General features: G+C 33.0%; 1 protein-coding gene across 4 annotated transcripts in view; it reads right to left on the bottom strand.

Moving 5' to 3' along the window:
- The window catches only part of LRP1B (LDL receptor related protein 1B), a 1,871,086-nt gene that overhangs the window by 255,387 nt on the left and 1,594,555 nt on the right, over positions 1–21,144 (bottom strand). For all 4 annotated transcript variants that reach the window (XM_053909160.1, XM_053909154.1, XM_053909157.1 and 1 more), the window contains exons 53-57: positions 17,942–18,064; positions 14,268–14,408; positions 12,710–12,897; positions 6,496–6,679; positions 1,503–1,588 (exon numbers count right to left, since the gene is read on the bottom strand). In XM_053909160.1, coding sequence (XP_053765135.1) covers positions 1,503–1,588; positions 6,496–6,679; positions 12,710–12,897; positions 14,268–14,408; positions 17,942–18,064 — 722 coding nt within the window. The remainder of the gene's footprint in view (positions 1–1,502; positions 1,589–6,495; positions 6,680–12,709; positions 12,898–14,267; positions 14,409–17,941; positions 18,065–21,144) is intronic.

Below are 21,144 nucleotides of genomic sequence, written 5' to 3'. Positions count from 1 at the left end.
ATTTCTGTTTAGTCTCTATAAACAACATGGAAATATTTTTATATTTCCCAATCTCTGTAGGGTTCACCATTAGAGAGAGGCAGTGTGATACAGTGAATGTCGGTGGCACACTCCAATCTCAAGAACAAAAATCTAAACCTCACAGACATTCATGAATGAGGAGACATGTTGTAAGCACACAGGAAGTCTGAGGACTCCTGTGAATTGGAGAGCATGGCCTCTATATCAAAGTGTCAACTGCCATACAATTTGGATTGTGGACATTCAAGGATGTGAGCTCAGCATTGCTATGTCTTTCTATTTATTTTCATGAGTAGCCAGAAATCTGGATTTTCACGTGAAATTTTCATTTTCAATCTGTGGCTTAGAGGAAAACTGGAAAATCTAACTGTCAGGAAAAGTCACTATCACAGTTTCTAATGAATATTTGTACTTAAAATGAGACTCATAAGAAAAATGATTGAAACTGACAAGAGCAATAGAGGAACCCATCAATAGGTGGCAAAAATAGTTCAGGTATTCTTTATGTTGCTAAAAATCACCACATGAATGGCCTTCTTTGTCTATGCATAATGCTGGCTTAACCACACTACAAGAACAAGAAATATCCTTATTTTTGGCACACTTGTTGTAGACAGTGCTTTCACATATTTATGTCACTACTGTACAGTCTGGGGCAAAAAGACATTTGCAGCAGAACAGATACAAACTGAATCTTGCCAAAGAAGCTATTTCTCCTGACAACCAAAAATATGCTATAACTAACTGCATGTGATTTCTCTAGTCCATGTAGTAATCACTGTAGTTTTAATGATTTGATTTTATGCTATTTCCACTGCAGACTGGGAGAAATAAAAAGTTGAGGTGAGCAATTCAGTTTTCTATCCTATCATAAAATGGAAACCATAACTTTCATCTTAAATAACATATATAAATAAACCCTGACAATAGGACTCAAACATCAAAACAGATCAACTCAGATTCTCTTGAAGTGGACAGGTTGAGGATAAAGGCGGCAGAACTAAAAATATGTGCCTTAGAACCTTTGAATCATGGCTCGATTACAATTATACTTTCACCCCCTTATTAATTCTAAATTTGAAAGGCTAGAGATCGTCAGTCCTGTTTTATTTCTTAGTTCTATGAATTAAAACTTAAAATTCTGGAAAAGGTATTAATTTTTAAAATTCCAAGGGGGAAATACAAAATACTTTAAAAGATAATTTTATGCTTTCTCTAATCTAGCGATTCTTGCGACAGTTTTTCCCTTCCATTAATTCTATCTTATATTTTTTACATTCTTAGATATGGTGTGATGTAACATGTTTGGAACACCCCTTTGACAATTCAAGCAAAATAAAATTTAGCGTAATCTCCTATACAAACATACATGTATCCATGAGCAAGTGCTTCATAAATTCTAATTGTGAGATATTTCTACAGTTCTAATGCATATCTGGAGTACCCATATTAAATATGAAATCATCATGAGAATATCATACCTGTTTTAAGAGTGTGTAGTTGGAGCCATCAGTGCTAATTTTCCTTATTTCATGATGATCAGCAAGAATTAGAAAAGGTTCTTCATCTAAACACCAAGACAAAAAAAAAAAAAACAGAATTAGAATTTTATATGTATGGCTTTCAACTTCACTTAGTTTCAACTTTAAATTTCTATAAATTTAAATGTAGTGTTCTATAGTAGATTAATGGTTAAAAAATTCACACTGAATATCTCAATATCTCAGTTTACAGTAAAATGAAAAAATAGCAGATACGCAGGTAGTATAGAAAATCTAGATAATTCTAAATGCATCCCTCTCTTTCCCTCAGTTTTTGTGAACAGCAGGTTATCTAATTTATTTGCAACTGGCGGAAAATATCTGGTGTCATAATCTGATTTTTTAAAATGAATTTTGGGAAAGAATAAGCTACACATATCTTAGAATACTACAGTACAGCTAAACATTCATATAATCAGAAAATTCTTTCTTGATAATCAAATAACCAGCTTATACTGTCAGAATGACTTTGGTGAAAATCAAGAGTGTCATTGCCTACGCATATTTCTTTTATCTGCCTGGAGACTTCTCTTACATAACTTCTGAATTCCAGGTTCTATAATTTTTGTTAATCAATTTCACCTTTCCTCATAATCCTGCTTTTTAATTCTTTTAATGATCTTTATTTCCTTCTTTTAGTTGTTCCAATATATTTTAGTATTTCATTTGTTCTCGAATCTAAGAAAAATAATAATAGGAATCTGACCATGCTCCAAATATAAACCTTTAAAGTGGTTTTATTTTAGAATATTTTTGAAAACAAAATGGATTTTTAAAAATATTCAGAAAGTTTCATATACAACATGTTTATTTGAATACATATCTGAATAATTTAAATTCAAATTGACCACATTCTTGATTGTTACAATCCTAGAGCAATTCAATTAAAGTTTTGTTCAAACTCTTTATAAATAGCTTTGTTTCTAAGATGCAGTCATATGCTTAGTTGCCTGGTAAGCAAATTTAATTTCAGTAGAAACTACAAAAGAAAAAAAAAGAAAGAAAAAAGAAGAAGAAAAAAACAATGAAGAAGACAGTAGTCACTTTATGTAATTTAATATGGATTTTATTGGAAATCATTTACTGTTATAGAGCTATTGTCATGTTTGTTTACTTTATATTAAAAACTACTACTTTCCTCTTCTTATAATTTAGTTTCATAGTAAGTATATAATTAATAAGGTAGTGTATTATTTTTTATCATACTTTATGTCAGGGATTAGAAATGTGTATCACAGGGGTGCCTGGGTGGCTATGTCGGTTGGGTGGCTGACTACAGCTCAGGTCATGATCTCACGGTCTGTGAGTTCGAGCCCCGCATTGGGCTCTGTGGTGACAGGTCAGAGCCTGGAGCCTGATTCCGATTCTGTGTCTCCCTCTCTCTCTGCCCCTTCCAGGCTTGCTCTCTCTCTCTCTCAAAAATAATAAACATTAAAAAAAATTAAAAAAAAAAAGAAATGTGTATCACACATACCAGACATCTCCTTCTATGAGCAAGGACAGCATCCCTAATCAATCATTCAGTCTTTGTGTTGATGCTAAATTGAGACTCAGAACCCTACTCAAGAGAGTCAGTCTGAGGTTGAAGGGACCTTGTCATCCCTTGTCAACTATATGTATAAATATAAAATTAGTCAGTCATGGTCTACCTTTTTTTAAAATGTTCATTTATTTGGGAAAGAGTACAAGCAAGGGAGGGGCAGAAAAGAGAGGGGAGATAGAGAATCCCAAGCAGGCTCCATGCTGTCATCATGGAACCTCACACCAGGCTCGATCTCATGAACTGTGAGATCATATCCTGAGCTGAGATCAAGAGTCCAACGCTTAACCAACCTAACCACCCAGGTACCTCAGTCATGGTCTACCTTAATACTTAGGTAGTTCTGTTCTTTACTACTTAAATGTAATAACTGAAATTATAAAATTCCTCAAAGAAAACATCAACAAAAGTCTCCTTTAAGGTCATGGTAATGATTTTTTTAGATATTACAGAAAAAACACAAGCAATAAAGGCAAAAATAAGCAGAACTATATCAAAGTAAAAGGTTTCTTTCTGTGCGGCAAAAGAAACAATCAACACAATTAAAAGGCAACATATGGAATGGGAGAAAATATTTGTAATTTATATATCTGATAACAGGTTACATTGAAAATATATAAAGAAATCACATACAAATCAATAACAAAAACCAAAAATAAATTGATTTAAAAATGGGCAGAGGAACTGAATAGACATTTTTCCAAAGAAGACATACAAATGACCAACAAGTACATCAAAAAATGTTCAACATCAACAATAATCAGGGAAACGCAAATTAAAATCAGTGAGATATCACCTTACATCTGTTAGAATATCTATCATCAAAAACACCAGAGATAACAAGTGTTGACAAGGATTTGAGAAAAGGAAAACTTTGTTCATTGTCAGTAGGAATGTATATACACTATGAAAACCAGTATGGAGGTTCCTTAAAAGATTAAAAATAGAACCAACATATGAACCAGCAATCTTGCTTCTGGGTATTTATCCAAAGGAAATAAAAACATGATGAGAAAGATAGATATCTTCACTCCCATGTTTATGACAGCTTTATTCACAACAGCCAAGATATGAAAATAACCTAAATGTCCATCAATGGATGAATAAAGAAGATGTGACGTACATACACATATATATAAGTATATGTATATGTATCTGTGTTTACATGCATGTGTCAATTTATATGTATGTATTTACACATATGTATATTTTATAGTATATAATATATATGCATATTATATGTTTTATATATTATGTACATATATAATATATTATACATTATACACACATATACACACACAATGGAATATTATTCAGCCATGAGAAATAATGAAATTCTGCCATTTACAACAACATGGATGGTCCTTGAGAACATTATACTAAGTGAAGTAAGTCAGAGAAGGATGAATACTATGTGATTATCACCTATATGTAGAATATCAAAAAAGTCAAACTCATAGAAACAGACAGTAGAATGGTGGTTGCCAGGTACGAGGGGTGAGAGAAATGGGGAGATGTTGGTTAAAGAATACAAACTTCCAGTAAGAAGACAAATAAATTCTGAGGATCTAAGTCACAGCATGGTGATTTTAGGTAAAATACTACATACTTGAAAGTTGCTAAGAGAGTAGAGCTTAAATGTTATCACCGCAAGAAAGAAATGGTAATTAGGTGAAGTGACAGAGGGATTCCTAACACTATGGTGGCACTCATGTTGCAATATCTAAAGTGTATCATGTGTAGACATGTTACACAGCTATATGTCACACAGCTATATGTTACACAGCTGTATGTCAACTATACTTCAATAAAGTTGGAAAAAATCGATCTTCTCTTTAGCAAAAGAATTATGCCTCAGGAACACATTTTTGTATCATTATTAGTTTCTAATTATTGCTGCTAATGAGAAACAACTACAGCATGGACACATGATATAATGAGACAAAAAATGTAATCATCAGCATTCATCTCCTTCATACCCTCCTTTCTGAAAAGTTTAAAGTAACAAAAACATTGACCGGTTTTGTGATTTTCTTTTTTCTTATTTCATGTGGCTGAATGCATGATGTAGCAAGTAGGTTTGCAAATAAAACAACAGGCTTCAAATAATATACAAATTGATTCAGTGAGGAATACTCCAAGAATAAGTAAAAGTGAAATAAAACAAACACACATAAAAACTGAAAGGGTTTTTTTTTTGTTTGTTTGTTTCTCTATAATGTGCAAAGGGTTAACCAGTTGAAAAACTAATTTTAAGAATTCCTAGGGGCGCCTGGGTGGCTCAGTCGGTTGAGCGTCCCACTTCGGCTCAGGTCATGATCTCGCGGTTCATGAGTTTCAGTCCTGCATCGGGCTCTGTGCTGACAGCTCAGAGCCTGGAGCCTGCTTCAGATTCTGTCTCCCTCTCCCTCTGCCCTGTCCTTCCCCTGCTCACGCTCTGTCTCTCTCTGTCTCTCAATAATAAATAAACGTTTAAAAAAATAAAAAAAAAAAAAAAGAATTCCTGATGCCTGAGGGGCATCTGGGTGGCTCAGTTGGTTAAGCATCTGACTTCAGTTCAGGTCATCATCTCTGGGGCCAGGAGTTTGAGCACCCCCTTGTCTTTCTCTGACTGACTTACTTTGCTTGGCATAATATACTCTATGCCGTCATAGAAATGTGACATACATATACATAAGAAGCTAGGAATGCTGTTTGATTCACAGAAAGTGAGGGGGTAGAGATAATATTATGTATCATTTTTTTGCTCATTTATTATATATTGCTTTGCATTATTTTAATATGTGTGATTTTCTCCCCTAATGAATTATAATATTTTTAAAATTATGGCCCACTTTCTATTAAATTTTCTAATTTGCAAAGTGAAACTCACTACTAGAAACAAAGAGAAGTTTAATAATATTTGCTGAGTCTATGGAAGAATTCAAGTAGTCCTATATAGCTGATTTATTGCTATTGTTGTCATCATCATTACTATTATCATTATTGACATTCTTGGCATATGTATATGAGCATATATGGTATAGGGGAGAAGGAAAGCTATTATAATACAGTCACAATAGGCTCTTTAATAGTCTTGGCCAAACCTTCTCTTAAGAACCTGTGATGTAGCAGGAAAAAATGCTAGAAATAGTTCTTTTTACCTCTGAGCACTCTCAAAATCTAAAAATCACTTAATAATTCACAAGACCATAATGCGATTTTATTACAAACAGAACAGTTTGTGGACAGCACACAAAATTAGAGTGACATATCCCTATATCAAGGTAAGTAGGGAAGAATTTTGATTTCTCAGAAACAGCAAAGGGGAGTGAATTCAATAAGAATAGCTATAAAACTCAGAATCCATATGTGTAACTGAGGCTGGATCAGTGGACAAGTTCAATTCCATACCTGAGAGTGATTTGCAGCCATTTGGGTTATCAGGTTGTATTTCATACCCATCTGTACAAAAGCACTTGTAGGTCCCATATGTATTGATGCATTGCTGGCTACACGGAAATCCCAAGGAGCATTCGTCAACGTCCACACATGTTTTACCATCATCCTTCAGTTGGAATCCAGGCCAGCATTTGCACTAAAGAATGAGAAACAAGTAAAATCATTTCATATCATTGTCACTGTCTTTTCCTATTGGATATCCTCTTAGCATGATTCAAGTAAGAAAATCATTTAAGAATAGATAATGACAGTGTGCCTGGATAGCTCAGTCAGTTAAGCATCTGACTCTTGGTTTTAGCTCAGGTCATGATCTCATGGTTTTATGAGTTTGAGCTCCATATCGGGCTCCATGCTGACAGCATGGGACTCTCTGTCTCCCTCTCTCTTTGACCTACCCCCACTCATGCTGTCTCTGTGTCTCTCAAAATAAGTAAGTAAACTTTAAAAAATAAATTAAAAAAAAAAAAGAATAGATAATGGCAAGTCTTTCTGTCTCCAGGGATTAACCTTTAATAAGAATTATGTATATTAAGTAATATTAAAGCTAAAAACAAATTCTCCCAAATATCTTCATTTGATCATCCGAGGTTGGCAAGATTTTTATAAAAGTTAACTGACATCATCAAAGCCATGTGGCCATATCATGGCAAGGACCACAAAACTAGTCAACTTCCTTCATTCTTTTTCTACTGCATTATCTTGACTTTTTAGAAGACTTTAACGATCATAAGAATTAATGATTATTCAGAGCTTTGAAGATTACTAGCATTGGTACATATGCTATTTCAACAGGGCCTTACAGAAATCAGTGATGTAGGTATTATTATTTTTAGTTAACTGATGAGAAGCTAGAGACATACGGGTGAAGTTGCCCAGATAGAGCCAGAGGATTGCTGAGACTGTCTATAACATATACTAAGGCACAATTAATATTGGTCAACTGGGTCTGATCCCATAACTTGGCATGCTGATGCTGTTTGGAGAAATAAAATAATATTAACATAATTTCCCACTATAATTTAATCAATTTTTGTGTCATCAAATCTTTTGTTCAGCATCTCTCTATCATGTACTATATGAAGCTCTGATGATGATATGCAATATTTACTAACCAGCATGTAAATTTTGATGTCACACCATAGTATGTCTTTGCAGTCCTGAAAATAATGACGTACTGTGACTGGTCACTGTCTTTCAGGTCTATATTCAATCTCTGCCAGGCAGCATATGAGAATTATAATTGTACAAAATGAGTCTATAATTGGCCAGATGATTATGATCATACTAATCTTTACCAAGACTCTTTAGCACTCTTGGAATTAAGGAATGTGTGAATATTGAGAAGGACAGTGAGTTAAAAAGAAACCCTAAATCATTATGAGTAACTAGTATCCAAGGGTTATTCAAAGCAAACATTTAATAACCTAGATTATTTATCTGAGGATAAAATGTGATGGCAGATCTTTGTATCTATTGGGAAAAAAATCAGAGAGATATATGTGCATTTATTAAATAGTAAGCAAACAATTGAGTTTTTTAAGCACAAAAAAAAAAACAACATTATTTGGTGGAGAGGCCACTTCATCTTCACCCAGAAATGTTCCAAAGCAAACTAAATGGCTGTTACTAAGTTCTTTTATAAGGAATGAATTGCTTTAAGCTCATAATGAATTGCTTAAGCGCTTTCATTGTTAACAATTTACACCAATATTTAGCTAATAATTCTCAGCAATTACAAGTTGTTTTAAGTCAAAACAAGAGCCACAGCTTGATTTCCTAAACTCTCCTCATCAAACTCTTACTTTCTTTGAGAAGACTTATCCTGCTACCTGTTTAAGGAAGTCAGGACAATCAGTGCTTTGCTATGGCAAAGGAAAATGAGGTGATTAATGTCACCTAAGTGTATACTTAAAAGTTGTTAAAATGGTAGGGGAGCCTAGGTGGCTCAGTAGGTTGAGCGTCCGACTCTTGATTTTGGCTCAGGTCATGATCTCATGGTTCCTGGGACTGAGCCCCGAGTCATTCCGGCTCTGCGCTGACAGTGTAGAGATTTTCTCTCCCTCTTTCTCCCTATGTCTCTACCCCTCCCTCTCTTTCTGCTCCTCCCTCACTCAGGCTCTCTTTCTTTGTCAAAAATAAATAAATGAAAAAATTGGTTAAAATGGTAAATTTTATGTTATGTATATTTTACCACAATTTTTAAAAAATATTTTTTAAAAAAACACAAGTAGAAAATGACAGGATACTAAAATAAATCACTGAAAAGGACTAGAGTAGAGATCACTTAGGCCAGAAACCAGAGATCCATAGGCTGACATAGGGCACTGTTGAATTCAAGGAGCACTTTAGGACAAGTAAAAGGAATTTTAATAGAATGTACTGAATTCCTCTCAGAGAATATTATAAAAGGAAATAAACAGTGTCCTAATTTTAATGGGATTTCTGAAAATCACTTTGAATGGCTAACATCAGGTTTATAGAACTACTATATCAAATAGAACTACTATATCAAATAGCTTCCACATTTATAGAAAATCAATTTCTTAATGTAAAATTGGTAAAAGTTACTAAATATAGATTTCCATAAACAAATGAAATATGTTTAAGAGGTTATCAGTAAGTTTTTAAAAGATTATTTATTGAAAAGGAAGATTTTTTTAAAAGATCACTTCCCCCAATCCGTTAACCTTGTTTTAACAAAAACATTTTTGCTCCCAAATAACCCAAAGGTCTCAGTTGGACATTCTACCAGCCTAGCTTTCATAAGTTGAGTGAAATAAAAGAATAATCATTTGTACCTTCAAAGATAAAAGATGAGAGATTAATCTATACTGGAAAATGAGTTTTAAATTTTCTCATTTTCATTTACCAAAAAAACCCATTTTTTATGAAAGTGAGATTTATGTATTTTCAATATCATCTTAATTTTTCTCACCATCAAGAATGACTTCAAATTTTCCTGATTTGTATTAATTTTTATATAGGATCATATAGCTACCAGAAAGAAATATAGCTACCCAAACTTTTCCTATTAAATTCAGAGAAGTTTCTTTGTAGCTTTTTAAGCAATATTTTACAAATATTATTTCTAATACATACATTAAAACTTATTTCTCTCCCAGAAGTACATTTATTTTTACATGGTAAATTATCCTTCACATCAAAATAAGATCCTTGCTTTAGTAAATGTTATTACTCCCTGCTGAATAGTTAGATACACTGTATTTGTCTTACAACAAACGTGCAAATTGTTCACAGTCCATAAGGTCTAAATTTTGCTTTTGTAAGCAATTTTCATTTTATTGCAGAATTTGGTGGAGGATTTATTGCCATGTTCTATAGCTATTGTAATGAAAAATGGGTTACTGGATATTTTTCTCCATTTCCTGGAAAAGAGAAACCAATAAGCTGATTCCCCCCCCCCCCAAATATATAAGCATTTTGTTGTATATAAGGCTTTTTACTCAATTTCCTATCAACAAATTATCATGAATATAAATATAAGTGTGTGTATGTATGTGTATGTATATGTATACATATATACATATTTTTAACACAATATGTAAAATATTAGCTTTGAAACTTTATTTAAATCTCTCATTTCTGATTCTGCTTGAATTTTTATATTGGTCTTGTTTCCCCAATAGATATTTTATTTTATTCATTGGTTTTGACATGTGTACATATTCAAGAATGCTATTCATAGCAATTCTGTCAGGTATCAGACACAGAGACTTTCTAAATGATTAAATAAATATATTACCTATTTTAACTAGAATTCTCACTTCATTCTATGACCCCTTCTGAGAAGTCAAGGTGAAAATACTGATTTTTTTAAAGTTATCAACAAACAAGTATTTCTGTATGATGGTCTTATAAAGTAATTAAAATAGTATGATTTAATATGATGCTCTGGATGATATCTATTTCTACCACAGTAGTTTTCTAAATATGGCATTTCTGAGTACTAAGTACTTCTTATATGCAGGCATTATGAAAATACTGAAGCTCATTTGGATGTTATATCAAAAGGTGGTCATCTAATATTCTATGATTATTAGGTTTTACCACCATATTTGTTATGATAGATTTTAAATACACGTAGAAAAAAATGTAAGGAGATCTACTTTGAAATTTAAGTTTTTAGATAGATGGAAAGATACACAGATGCTAGATAGATGGATGACAGACAGATTCTATGATTTATAAATTCCATAAACATATAGAAATATAGAATATATTATACAGATACAACTAAAGCACTATTTATAAACTCTGCATTGAAATTGTAACTAATTATCTGTAATATTTCTATGACCTGTTCCCTAATATTTCAAGAAACACTTTATATTCATTGTGCATAAGTCACTAATAATATTTTTTTCTGCTCCATTGGGTTTCAAAATATTTATTGCCAAAATTGATTATCTGATAGATACTCATCTCATTAAGAGTTATTTTGGTTCATTGTCTTGTTTCATTTTACCAACAATACAATGTTATAAGTGACTACATGTGTGTTTTAAGTCTGTAAATTTAAAAAAAAATTAATGTTTATTTTTGAGAGAAAGAGGCAGAGTGTAAGCAGGGGAGGAGCGGAGAGAGAGGGAGACACAGAATCTGAAGCAGGCTCCAGGCTCTGAGCTGTCAGCACAGAGCCCAATGCGGGGCTTGAACCCACAGACCGTGAGATCATGACCTGAGCCAAGGTCAGACGCTTAACCAACTGAGCCACCCAGGCACCCCTTTAAGTCTATAAATTTAACCAAGTCTTATTACAGTATTCAAACTAAAAAAATATTTTTCATAACAAATGTAGCTTCCTTAGTGTTTTGGTTTTTATCCCTGTTTTTGCATAGAGGAAAATGATCATTGTAGTTTTCTGGTTTCATCTACATACAATTAAATCCTATCAATGTAGTTAAATTAATCACAATACCAGAAATTCAGAGATTACAGATGCCAAAGTGGTTGGCTAAATTTACCATTAGACAGAAGTGGCCTATCATGGGATGTCAAGGCTGGCAAGAAAAAAGATACAACATCTTTGCAATATACAAATATTTTCTCTAGCATGCTTTAAAGAAAGATAGCCACAATTTAACCTCTTTAGTAGTGAGAAATGAGACAGCTCTTTCCAAGTAAAGAGTATTTTACAATACTTTTCCTTATACTGAACAGAATCCGCCTCCTAATTTATAATTCCAACCTTCGAAACAAACTCAGACTAGGTTGCTCCCTATTCCAGTACTTCATATATTTGAATACAGATAACAATTCATCTTTGCTCCAGGGAAAACTCCTAAAGGTGTGTGTTCCATACTCCTTATGCTTCTGGATGTACAAATTTGTATACACTACAATCTGTCAAGGTTCCTCCTAAAACGCCCTGTCCATAAATGTGCATAGTACCCCAGGTGTGTTCTGATCAGTGTGGAATTCAGTAGAATAAAATCTAACCTCTGTAATAGTATAACTGGCATTAGACTGAGTCTGTGTTTTAGAGGAGCCTGTCCTATTGCTGATTCAGACAGAACTAGTGTTCACTTAAAAACCGTGACTTCTGAATGAATTGCTCTTCCTAAGATTTCCCCAACCATAATCAAACTTACTGTACAGCTTTAATTTTATGTTCATTTGCATCCTCCTTTCCAACATGAATGAAAAAGAGATGTTTTTAAGAGCTATTCTTGCCAATCAGTTTTGTCAGTGAATCACCCTCCTCAGGAAAATGGTACTAACAAAAGTCAATTAGGATGTTAGGCATGATATATTTTTAGTGTACCTGCACTCAGTCCTAATAATTCATGTGTTCTGTTTTTTTTCTGTTTATATGAAAAATATTGTATTATCCAATGTTGTGGTAGACAGATGCTAAATCCATTTCACTTTAAAGATGGGAGAAAGAATGAGGGAAGAAATGAGAACTTAAGAGTTGCAGACATATTTTTGTGCCACCAACATGGCAGTATCTCCCTAAACACTGGTCTTCTGTTGATTTTGTTTTTCTTTATGTTCAGCATACATTGAAAATGTTCAACATTTTCATATATCTTCAACAATATTATGATGCATTTTAAGTCTTACAGTTATAGTAGATTAAATAGCGTTCACTATCTCAAATTCTAATGTATCATGTGATTTGCTATTTTTGATGAGTACCTACCTTGTAACTGACTGGAAGGTCTTGACAATCTTGAGAACATCCACTGACTTTCTTACTCAAACATTCATTTATATGGCAGTTTCTCTCATCTGAGCCATCGCCACAGTCATCCTTATTGTCACAAAGACCTCCACTGGGAATGCACCTGCCATTTTTGCACATAAAAAATGAACTGTTGCATGACTGTTCTGGAAAAAGAAAATAAAACAAATGGAACATAAAGGGCATGCCATTGCTTTATACTACAATTGTTGAAAACATTCACAAATATGATAACTTATCTGTCAAAAATTATGGTAAATATATGTGCATCTACAATTCTCTATACATAGTGTAATATTTTATACACAAAATATAAAAAAAAATCAAGGGCAAAATGTACTTTCATGTTCAATACTTATTGAAAATCTTTCTTTGCCATGAAAATTAACAATCAAAATAAGCATCTCTAGTAAAATTAATGGAGTATTTCTGTCTTCACCTATATTGTGAAGATGAAATTTAAAAGTATGATGATAGTTTCACATTTCCCTCAAGCCACAGGTCTCTAAGAAATTATATGTCACTAAAAATTAAGAATCTAGAATCGGTAGATATTCCTAAATTCTTTTTCTTCCTGGAAATATAACGTTGACATTTTTAAGTCAGGGCATAAAAAGGACATTTGTGGTGAATAATAGTTTTTCCAAATATATCTATGGAAAGGAGTTTAGGTTTTGCAGGTACTTATAACCTGATGACTTGAATATTACTCATTATCATACATGATAAAAGAAAGCCTATTAGCATGTAAAGTACATGAGAAAAAAGCAATTGGGTTTATTTTAAATATATGACTATGTATTCAGTCTTTGGAATAGTGAAATGATAAATAGACCAAGTTTGGCTATGTATGTATTTCTGTTCAAGTGATATGCAATTTATTTCATTGTGCCTAAGTATGACTCATACAGACTTTCTCTCAGTAAATCTCAGCTTATTTTATGTTTAAATTTTCAAATAGGACCATACCAGAAAATTATTTTCACATAATCATGTATTAAGAAAAAAATAACTTTTTCAAAGGGGGCAAGGCGATGGATTCATTAAGTTCATTGCCTCAAATCTTTGTATTTTGGCACAGATTTAAATTTCTAAAAGTAGTTTCAAAACATAGTTGATTACTAGGATCCTGCATGGTATCACTTGAAACATCATATGCTTAATTATTTGCATTTTTCCTTGAATATCATACTAGAATGACAATCAGAGTCACAGTTTTGCCATTAAAAAGCAAATGTTGCGGGGGCATCTGGGTGGATCAGTCTGTTGGGCGTCTGATTTTGGTTCAGGTCATGGTCTCATGGTTCATGGGTTCGAGTCCCACATCACGCTCTGTGCTGACAGCTCAGAGCCTGGAGTCTGCTTTGGAATCTGTGTCTCCCTCTCTCTCTCTGCCCTCCCCTTCCCCCAGCTGACACTGTCTCTATCTCTTAAAAATGAATAAACTTTAAAAAATACTTAAAAATATAAAGTAAAAAGCAAATTGTGGAATAAACATATTATATATTTTCTGTACCTTCACTTTTGCACTTTGGGTTTAAAGGTGCTTCATCAGAATGGTCAGGGCAATCAAAGTCTCCATCACACTGCCATTGAGTACTTAGGAGGCATCGTCCATCAGTACAACTAAATTCTTCCACATTACACTGTCGATATGCTAGAGACAAAAAAAACAAACCTTCTAATTCATATAACAAATACTCATTAAAACTACATCCCCCAATGTACACTATACCTAGTTAACCATGGGAGTTACCCATGTCTCCTATGATAAATGTTTCTAATTTCTTTTAGGAACAGTGGTCATAATGAAGAGATATTTGTGGTTGAAAAGTAGGATTAAGGGCCAGAAAATAAAGTAAAAAACAAGGCAATCTTAGTGTTTCTGAGTGAGGAAACAGAAATGCAATACTCGAGGATACGATACCATCTCTGTTCACCTATTATCTGTCTTCTAAAAATTTCCCTCTGAATGAAAAACAAGAATAAAGCTATTAAATTTTTTTCAAGACTAAGCTTGATTAGGTATAGCACCAGAACATATGGATGAAGTGATTCTGAGTTATAATAATAATTCTCAGAAGCTGTAATGCTATGTTTGTGTTTGGGAAGCAGTGTTGAAACTGTAAAGACATTGCTAAAATGAAAGAAAAGTAAATTTATAAAGCAATAAAAACAAAACTATTGTAATTATCCTATATATTGATACTTAGAGGTATTAAAAAGCTTTATTCAAATCACAGTATCAACCCATCAATTTTTAATGTTCATATCTATGCCTGTTTGTAAGTAAAAGTCATTTGATTTTGAATATTCTGAGTATTAGATTGAATTTCTCCTAAGTTTGTTAACAATAAAAACTATCATTTCCATTAAGAAACTTTCTGGTAAATCTGGCAAATATTTTACTTTTGAAAAGAGGGAATAAGATCTGTATGTTTATTAACAAATAGACAAAATTCCAATAGAAAAATAATTCAACAATGATTATATAATTGAGATGTTTGTCACATAGAATGGCAAAATTAGAGAGTTCTAAAATACTCCAGTTTCCCTGGTCTTTCTTCCCTCCTGTTCCTCACTAGTTCATTCTCCTCGGTCAATAGATCAATATGTACATTACATTCAAGTCTCTCCCAGCCCAGTAACAATAAAAATCCATCCACAAAACTCTTAACTATACCTTACTCTTCTTTCCTACTACCCTAGCCAGTGTTTCCTCACTTATCTCCAGCTCTTCCTCAGTTCATTAATATCCATTTCCACATCTGCCTTCTGAAATTCCTCTTTGAGCTAACAAATACCAAGTGACAAGTGAATTCAAAGGTGTCTCAGACTCTTTATCTATTTCACTTTCCTTCAGCATTTGATGTTGAGCACACTACCCTGTAAATAATTTCCTAATTTAATATTTATAATCCACTCTCCTGGACATCTTTCTAACTTCACGTTTGCTGTTCCCTTTTATCCTTCTTTCTGTATGAAGTCAACTCCTGTTCCATCCTAAAATATTGCAGGTGAAGCCCTAACTTCAATCTTCAACATGTTGCTTTCCCCTTTTCCTTTCTGCAGTGCTGGGTGTTCTCATTCTTGGCTACATTTTGAATATCATCTTTATGCCAATGACCACCAAATTAATCTTATTTTCCTGGTTATCCTTTGGTCTCTGGAACTAAATTTTCAAACACTCACTGTACAGCTCTATGTGATTGTCTGATTAACACTTCATATTCAAAGTATCCAAAATTAATTCTTTTTTACATTTCTCTTCTCCATCTGCAAAACTTGGCCCTTAATCTCTTGTGTTCCAACGTTCATTAATAGTAACACACCATCCACCAAGTCATCCGAGCTAGAAATTCTCCTTTCTCCTCCATATCTGACCGTAGATGAATTCTGACTCATTCTGTTCTCCTCATTCCACCATTTCTGCCCTGGCTTATCATCACATCATTAGTCATCAGAACTATTGCAATAATTTTCTAGTTATCTTACTGTCTCCCTAATGTCTCCCCTCTCCCAGGGTAATACTTCATCCGCTCTGCTGAAAAAGATGGTCCTGAAACATATTTTGACTGTGGCATTTCCCTATTTCAAATGTGTGTTGCCAACTAGGAGCCAAATAATTAAAAACAAATTCCTTAACAAATATTCCAGACTTTTTAGAATCCAGCTTCAACTTTCTAACTTACCTCAGAAAAGACTAATTGCTATTCTTCAACCATGTCAATTTACAGTCATTGTAAACATATAAAGAACTTTCTATGTGTGCAGAACTATTTTTAGCACTTTACAAATATTAACTTAATTCTCTTAACATCCTTAATATATATATTATACATTATATATATTATACATTATATATATAACATATATATGTATATAATATATATATAATATATATATTTAATTAAATATATATATTTAAATATATATATATATATATATTTTTTTTTTTAAATAGATGAAGAATTTGGGTACAAAAAGGTGAAATAACTTTTCAAAGATCACACAGATAGTAAGGGGCAGGGCCAGGATCTGGACCCAGGCTGTATGCCTCTAAGGTCCAAGCTTTTAACCACTGTGTGTGTATGTTCTCTACCATCCAAATATGACTTTCTCTAACAATCCTTGCTTCTTTATTCTTTAGTGACTCAAAAATTATTCTCTCAGCTTTGCTCCCATGTATTGTGATTCTTATTGCCATCTGACAATGTGTGCTATTTTTCTATATTGTATTTCTGATCTTCCTGTTTGTCTGCAATTTCTTCTATCTCTGTCCCATTCATCTCCATATCAACTGAGTAAGTGTCTAACAGTGGGAAGGTATTCAATCAGAATTAATTGTACTTCCAATTAACACCTTGAGCTATGATGTATCTTTTAAAACATCACATTGAATCTATGACTTAATGGTGAAATGATCATAAAAACTGGTATCCAATGATTTCTATCAGAGATTGCTATCAAAAACCAAGGCTATAGACACAACACAGGAAGAACAAAAGAGGGCACTAAATTTACTGCCTTTCATCATTATATGTGGATTTTAATGCTTTTCATTTTACATTTACTCATGTATGTATTTAAGGTTTTTTTTGCTTCTTACAAAAATACTAGGTTCATGTAAGAATTCAATTTCAACTAGGAATTTTTAATGATTTTCACTACAAAAGTTATATTTGTATTTGTGTGTATATTATATATGTACTGGTCCTATAAATATATATGCAATAAGATAAATTTTATCATTATATTATTCAATTTTAACAAATAAGTGTACATGTAAAAGGATAAGGTGAAAGGAAAATATTACGTATCCAATTTCTCTGATAGTTGTGAATTCTTTTTTTTCTCACTCAAGTATTTCATTTGGCTATAAGACTGACCTAGCTAGCCATATATTGCCTTTAAAGTTTAAAGCACTTTAAACCAAAAACATTTTCATAAACATTTCCCTGTGTGGCTCCTAATAAGAATATGCTACACGTAGGCATGATCTCCAAGTCAATGTGTAATTAAGCTAGAGCTTAAAGAAGTTATTGTGGCACATCTATATATTACTGAGTTTACATGTCCTTAGTGCATAAAGAAATGTGTTGTTCTTGTATTTATGTAATTCTTAAGATATCTTAAAAGATTCTTACTCAGCCTGACAACATCTTCTATGAAAAGTTTGGGTATACGTACCGCACTGCAGTGACTCATCGGAGCCATCTCCACAGTCATCATCATGGTCACAAACAAACTGCTTGGGGATGCACACTTTATTATGACACATGAAAGCATTTTCATCACATGTATTATTGGGAGCTAATAAAGATACCACAAATAATAAAGTTAGATGAATACCTATTTCATCTTCCCCCACCTTAGGACTTTGGGGAATGTATGCTATTATACTCAATAATTCATAGTTATTTACCAAAAAAGAAAAGTTTGCTCAATATTCCATTCATAATATATATATGGACATACATATAAATTCATAATATATATTAACATACATATATTTATATATGAAATATATGAACGCTGATTCAAAGTTTTAGTATTAATACATTCACCAATTCCACAGTGACCCTTAAATTTCAGGCCATTTAGCAATTTGTAAGTTTGTTAAAGGATGAAATCAAAAGTTCATAAGTGATAAAAAAATCATTCAACTGTAATAATGTGGCTGGGTTTTTTCTCTCCTTATGCCTGCAGGATTGCTAGTAAAGTGATAAAAACCTTGCTTCTTTGTGAAAAATGAACCTGAAAAGACTACCGAGTGCTAATGCTCATGATGGAAGTGAAAAGAAAACATCAAAATAGCTAAGAAAACTATTGTTTCTAAGATGAAAATAAAACTTGGGTGACTTTGGGATATTGAAATAGGTTAAGATCTATGGTCTGATAAGCCCAACAAGTAAGTACCACATCAAATTAAGAATACTGATCCATGAAATGGAATACTGATTCTTTTGGAACCCTGATTCATGAAAACAATGCTCTAACAAGGGTACTAACCAATGGGGAAAATAGTTGACCAAAATGTCCAATAACCTTCAGCAAAAGTCCAAAAACTGGTTAAGTTTTGCAGAGTAAATAAACTTTAATACTATATGCATGGAATCATAGTAGTTTGAGGAGATCATTTAAATATTTTCAATTACTTTGTCTAATATTTAAAAGATTAATGTATGTTAGGACTCAAGGTTGTTTGAGATATTTTGAATATAAAAAATCTGCTATAGAATAGATGCTAACTAAACTTATTATAGTAATTACTGTAAAATATCACATAGACCAAACCATTATGTTGTTTACCTAAAACTCATATAATGTTATATGTTAATTATATCTCACTTTTAAGTAAAATAAAAAAAGTATCTGATATATGTCACTATAGTATACTAGAAAGAGAAAGGTTTTGCAAAAAGTCACTCTGCTACTTATGATTTATATCTTATGGAAGGTTTTTACTTTCTTGTTTTATCTGTTTCTTTATTCACTTAACGGGAATGATAAGATCCGTCTGATAAACTTCTTGCAAGAACCAGATAAGGTATATGAAGCAGATCAGCTTATTTTAGGTACTCAGTAAATTCCCAGGTGCTATTTAAATTCCCATCTATTTAACAACTATTTTTGGCAGATTCCCAAAAACATTTCACTGAGATACTGTGGGAATTCAATAATGTAAATAAAACAACCTAACAATATAATTGACATATAATGGGCACTTGAAAAAATTTGCATGCCTTCTAACTCCCCCCACCACATCCATGTCTTAATAGGTACTTCTCTCTACCTAGAATAACTCTCTTTTTTCTCTTTGTCCTTCGTTACTAAGATAATGTTATTTCTTTTCCTTGAAATCCTTCTATGACACTTTTACCCTTTGTTATATAATATTTCTTGATGATGACCTAGTATCTTCTATATTTAATTTGGTATTTAAAGTATTATAATTATTCTTTTACCCATATTCAAAAAAGGAAATCTCTGCTTTCAAGTCTGTAATGACTACAATAGAGATATGGGTAAGTAAAACAAAAAGGATTCCTTGGATTTAATCAAGTGTAACTTATTTCCAACAAATTTGTTTTCAAAAAAGATATGGAAGCCATGTAGAAGTAGCATTAAAACTTCCCATTATAATCATAGTAAAATTCAGTTACTAATAACTCCGCTAACTTTGAACTCTGTGACAGTTATATAACTCAATGAATTATGCCAATTCTAATACATGAATTATTCTTTAAAACGCCAAGCAACAGAGGCTTATTTGGCATTAACGCTTTCAGGTCACTTGAGTACAATTTGTTGTACTTTAGCATAATTTACTTAACAGCACCCATGTGGTCCAAAAGTGTTAATATGTCTCCCAGAGTGTTAACTTACTACAATAGCAATAGTATATTGGGGCCATCTGGATCACTGAATTGATGCGGAATCCTTTCTTATGTAGCCCTCAGTGGCCCCATTGACCTTTACAGACACACATATCGGTTTCAATATCAAAGTGAACTATTCTATAATAGCATGAGTTTTGAACACATAGGCCTGTCTCATAGTTTTCTTTTTCTTTCTCCACTTTAACTACCCCGTCCACCCATATATACATACCCACACAGACAAACACCTATATTATGGCTTCAAATACAGTTTTAAAGACCTGAAGACAGGTCATTGGAGAAATGATTGGCAGAATTCATTTTAATGGCCAGAATTCACAGCACTGCTTCTGACAACTGCTCAGCTCAATGGATCCCCTATGTGACCTTGGGACAGTTTTCAAATATTCAGGCCCCTCATTCTCTTGATCATGCAAAATATTTTATCTAAATTTTTACTACTGAGTAATTCCGTGAACATTTCCTGAGGTGACCAAGAGTCAGAAACTTAGTAAATTGTTTGACCTCCAAAGGTGTTCCCCTGATCCCCCAGCTTCATTCAGCTATATCCATACTATTTTTACCTGACCTAAGGGTTAATACCCTCTCCTCAGGACTAATAGGTGTTTACTGACCTTCTGATCAGTAGTTATTTGGGATCACATCAGTCATTTATAGAGTGTCTGTAATAGGCAATCTAAAACACTTTGTGGGGGTGGGGTTCTAAAAAGAAAATAACAAATCTACTATAGTCACACAACATCAGATAGCTACATCATCTCAGAAGAGAAGGTCTGTGTTCATCAGAATGGTTTTTAAATGGGTAATCCCAATGTGCATGTTTGAAAATCTCTGGACAGTAGCTGGTTAGAGGGGTTGCTGAACTACTCTGATGACAACATCCCACCTTGATTAATTCTGGTACTATGTGTGAGTCCAGGGAGTGGGAAAGTGAGAGAAAATGTGAGATGGTAAATACTACAAAAGCAAGAGTCTGAGGGTGCTGCGGCA

The sequence above is a fragment of the Panthera pardus genome, unplaced genomic scaffold, assembly GCF_024362965.1.
Source record: "Panthera pardus isolate Hobbes unplaced genomic scaffold, ASM2436296v1 HiC_scaffold_10, whole genome shotgun sequence".
NCBI lineage: Eukaryota > Metazoa > Chordata > Mammalia > Carnivora > Felidae > Panthera > Panthera pardus.
Note: the sequence above shows the minus strand (reverse complement) of the source record. Positions and strands in the feature narration are given on the sequence as shown.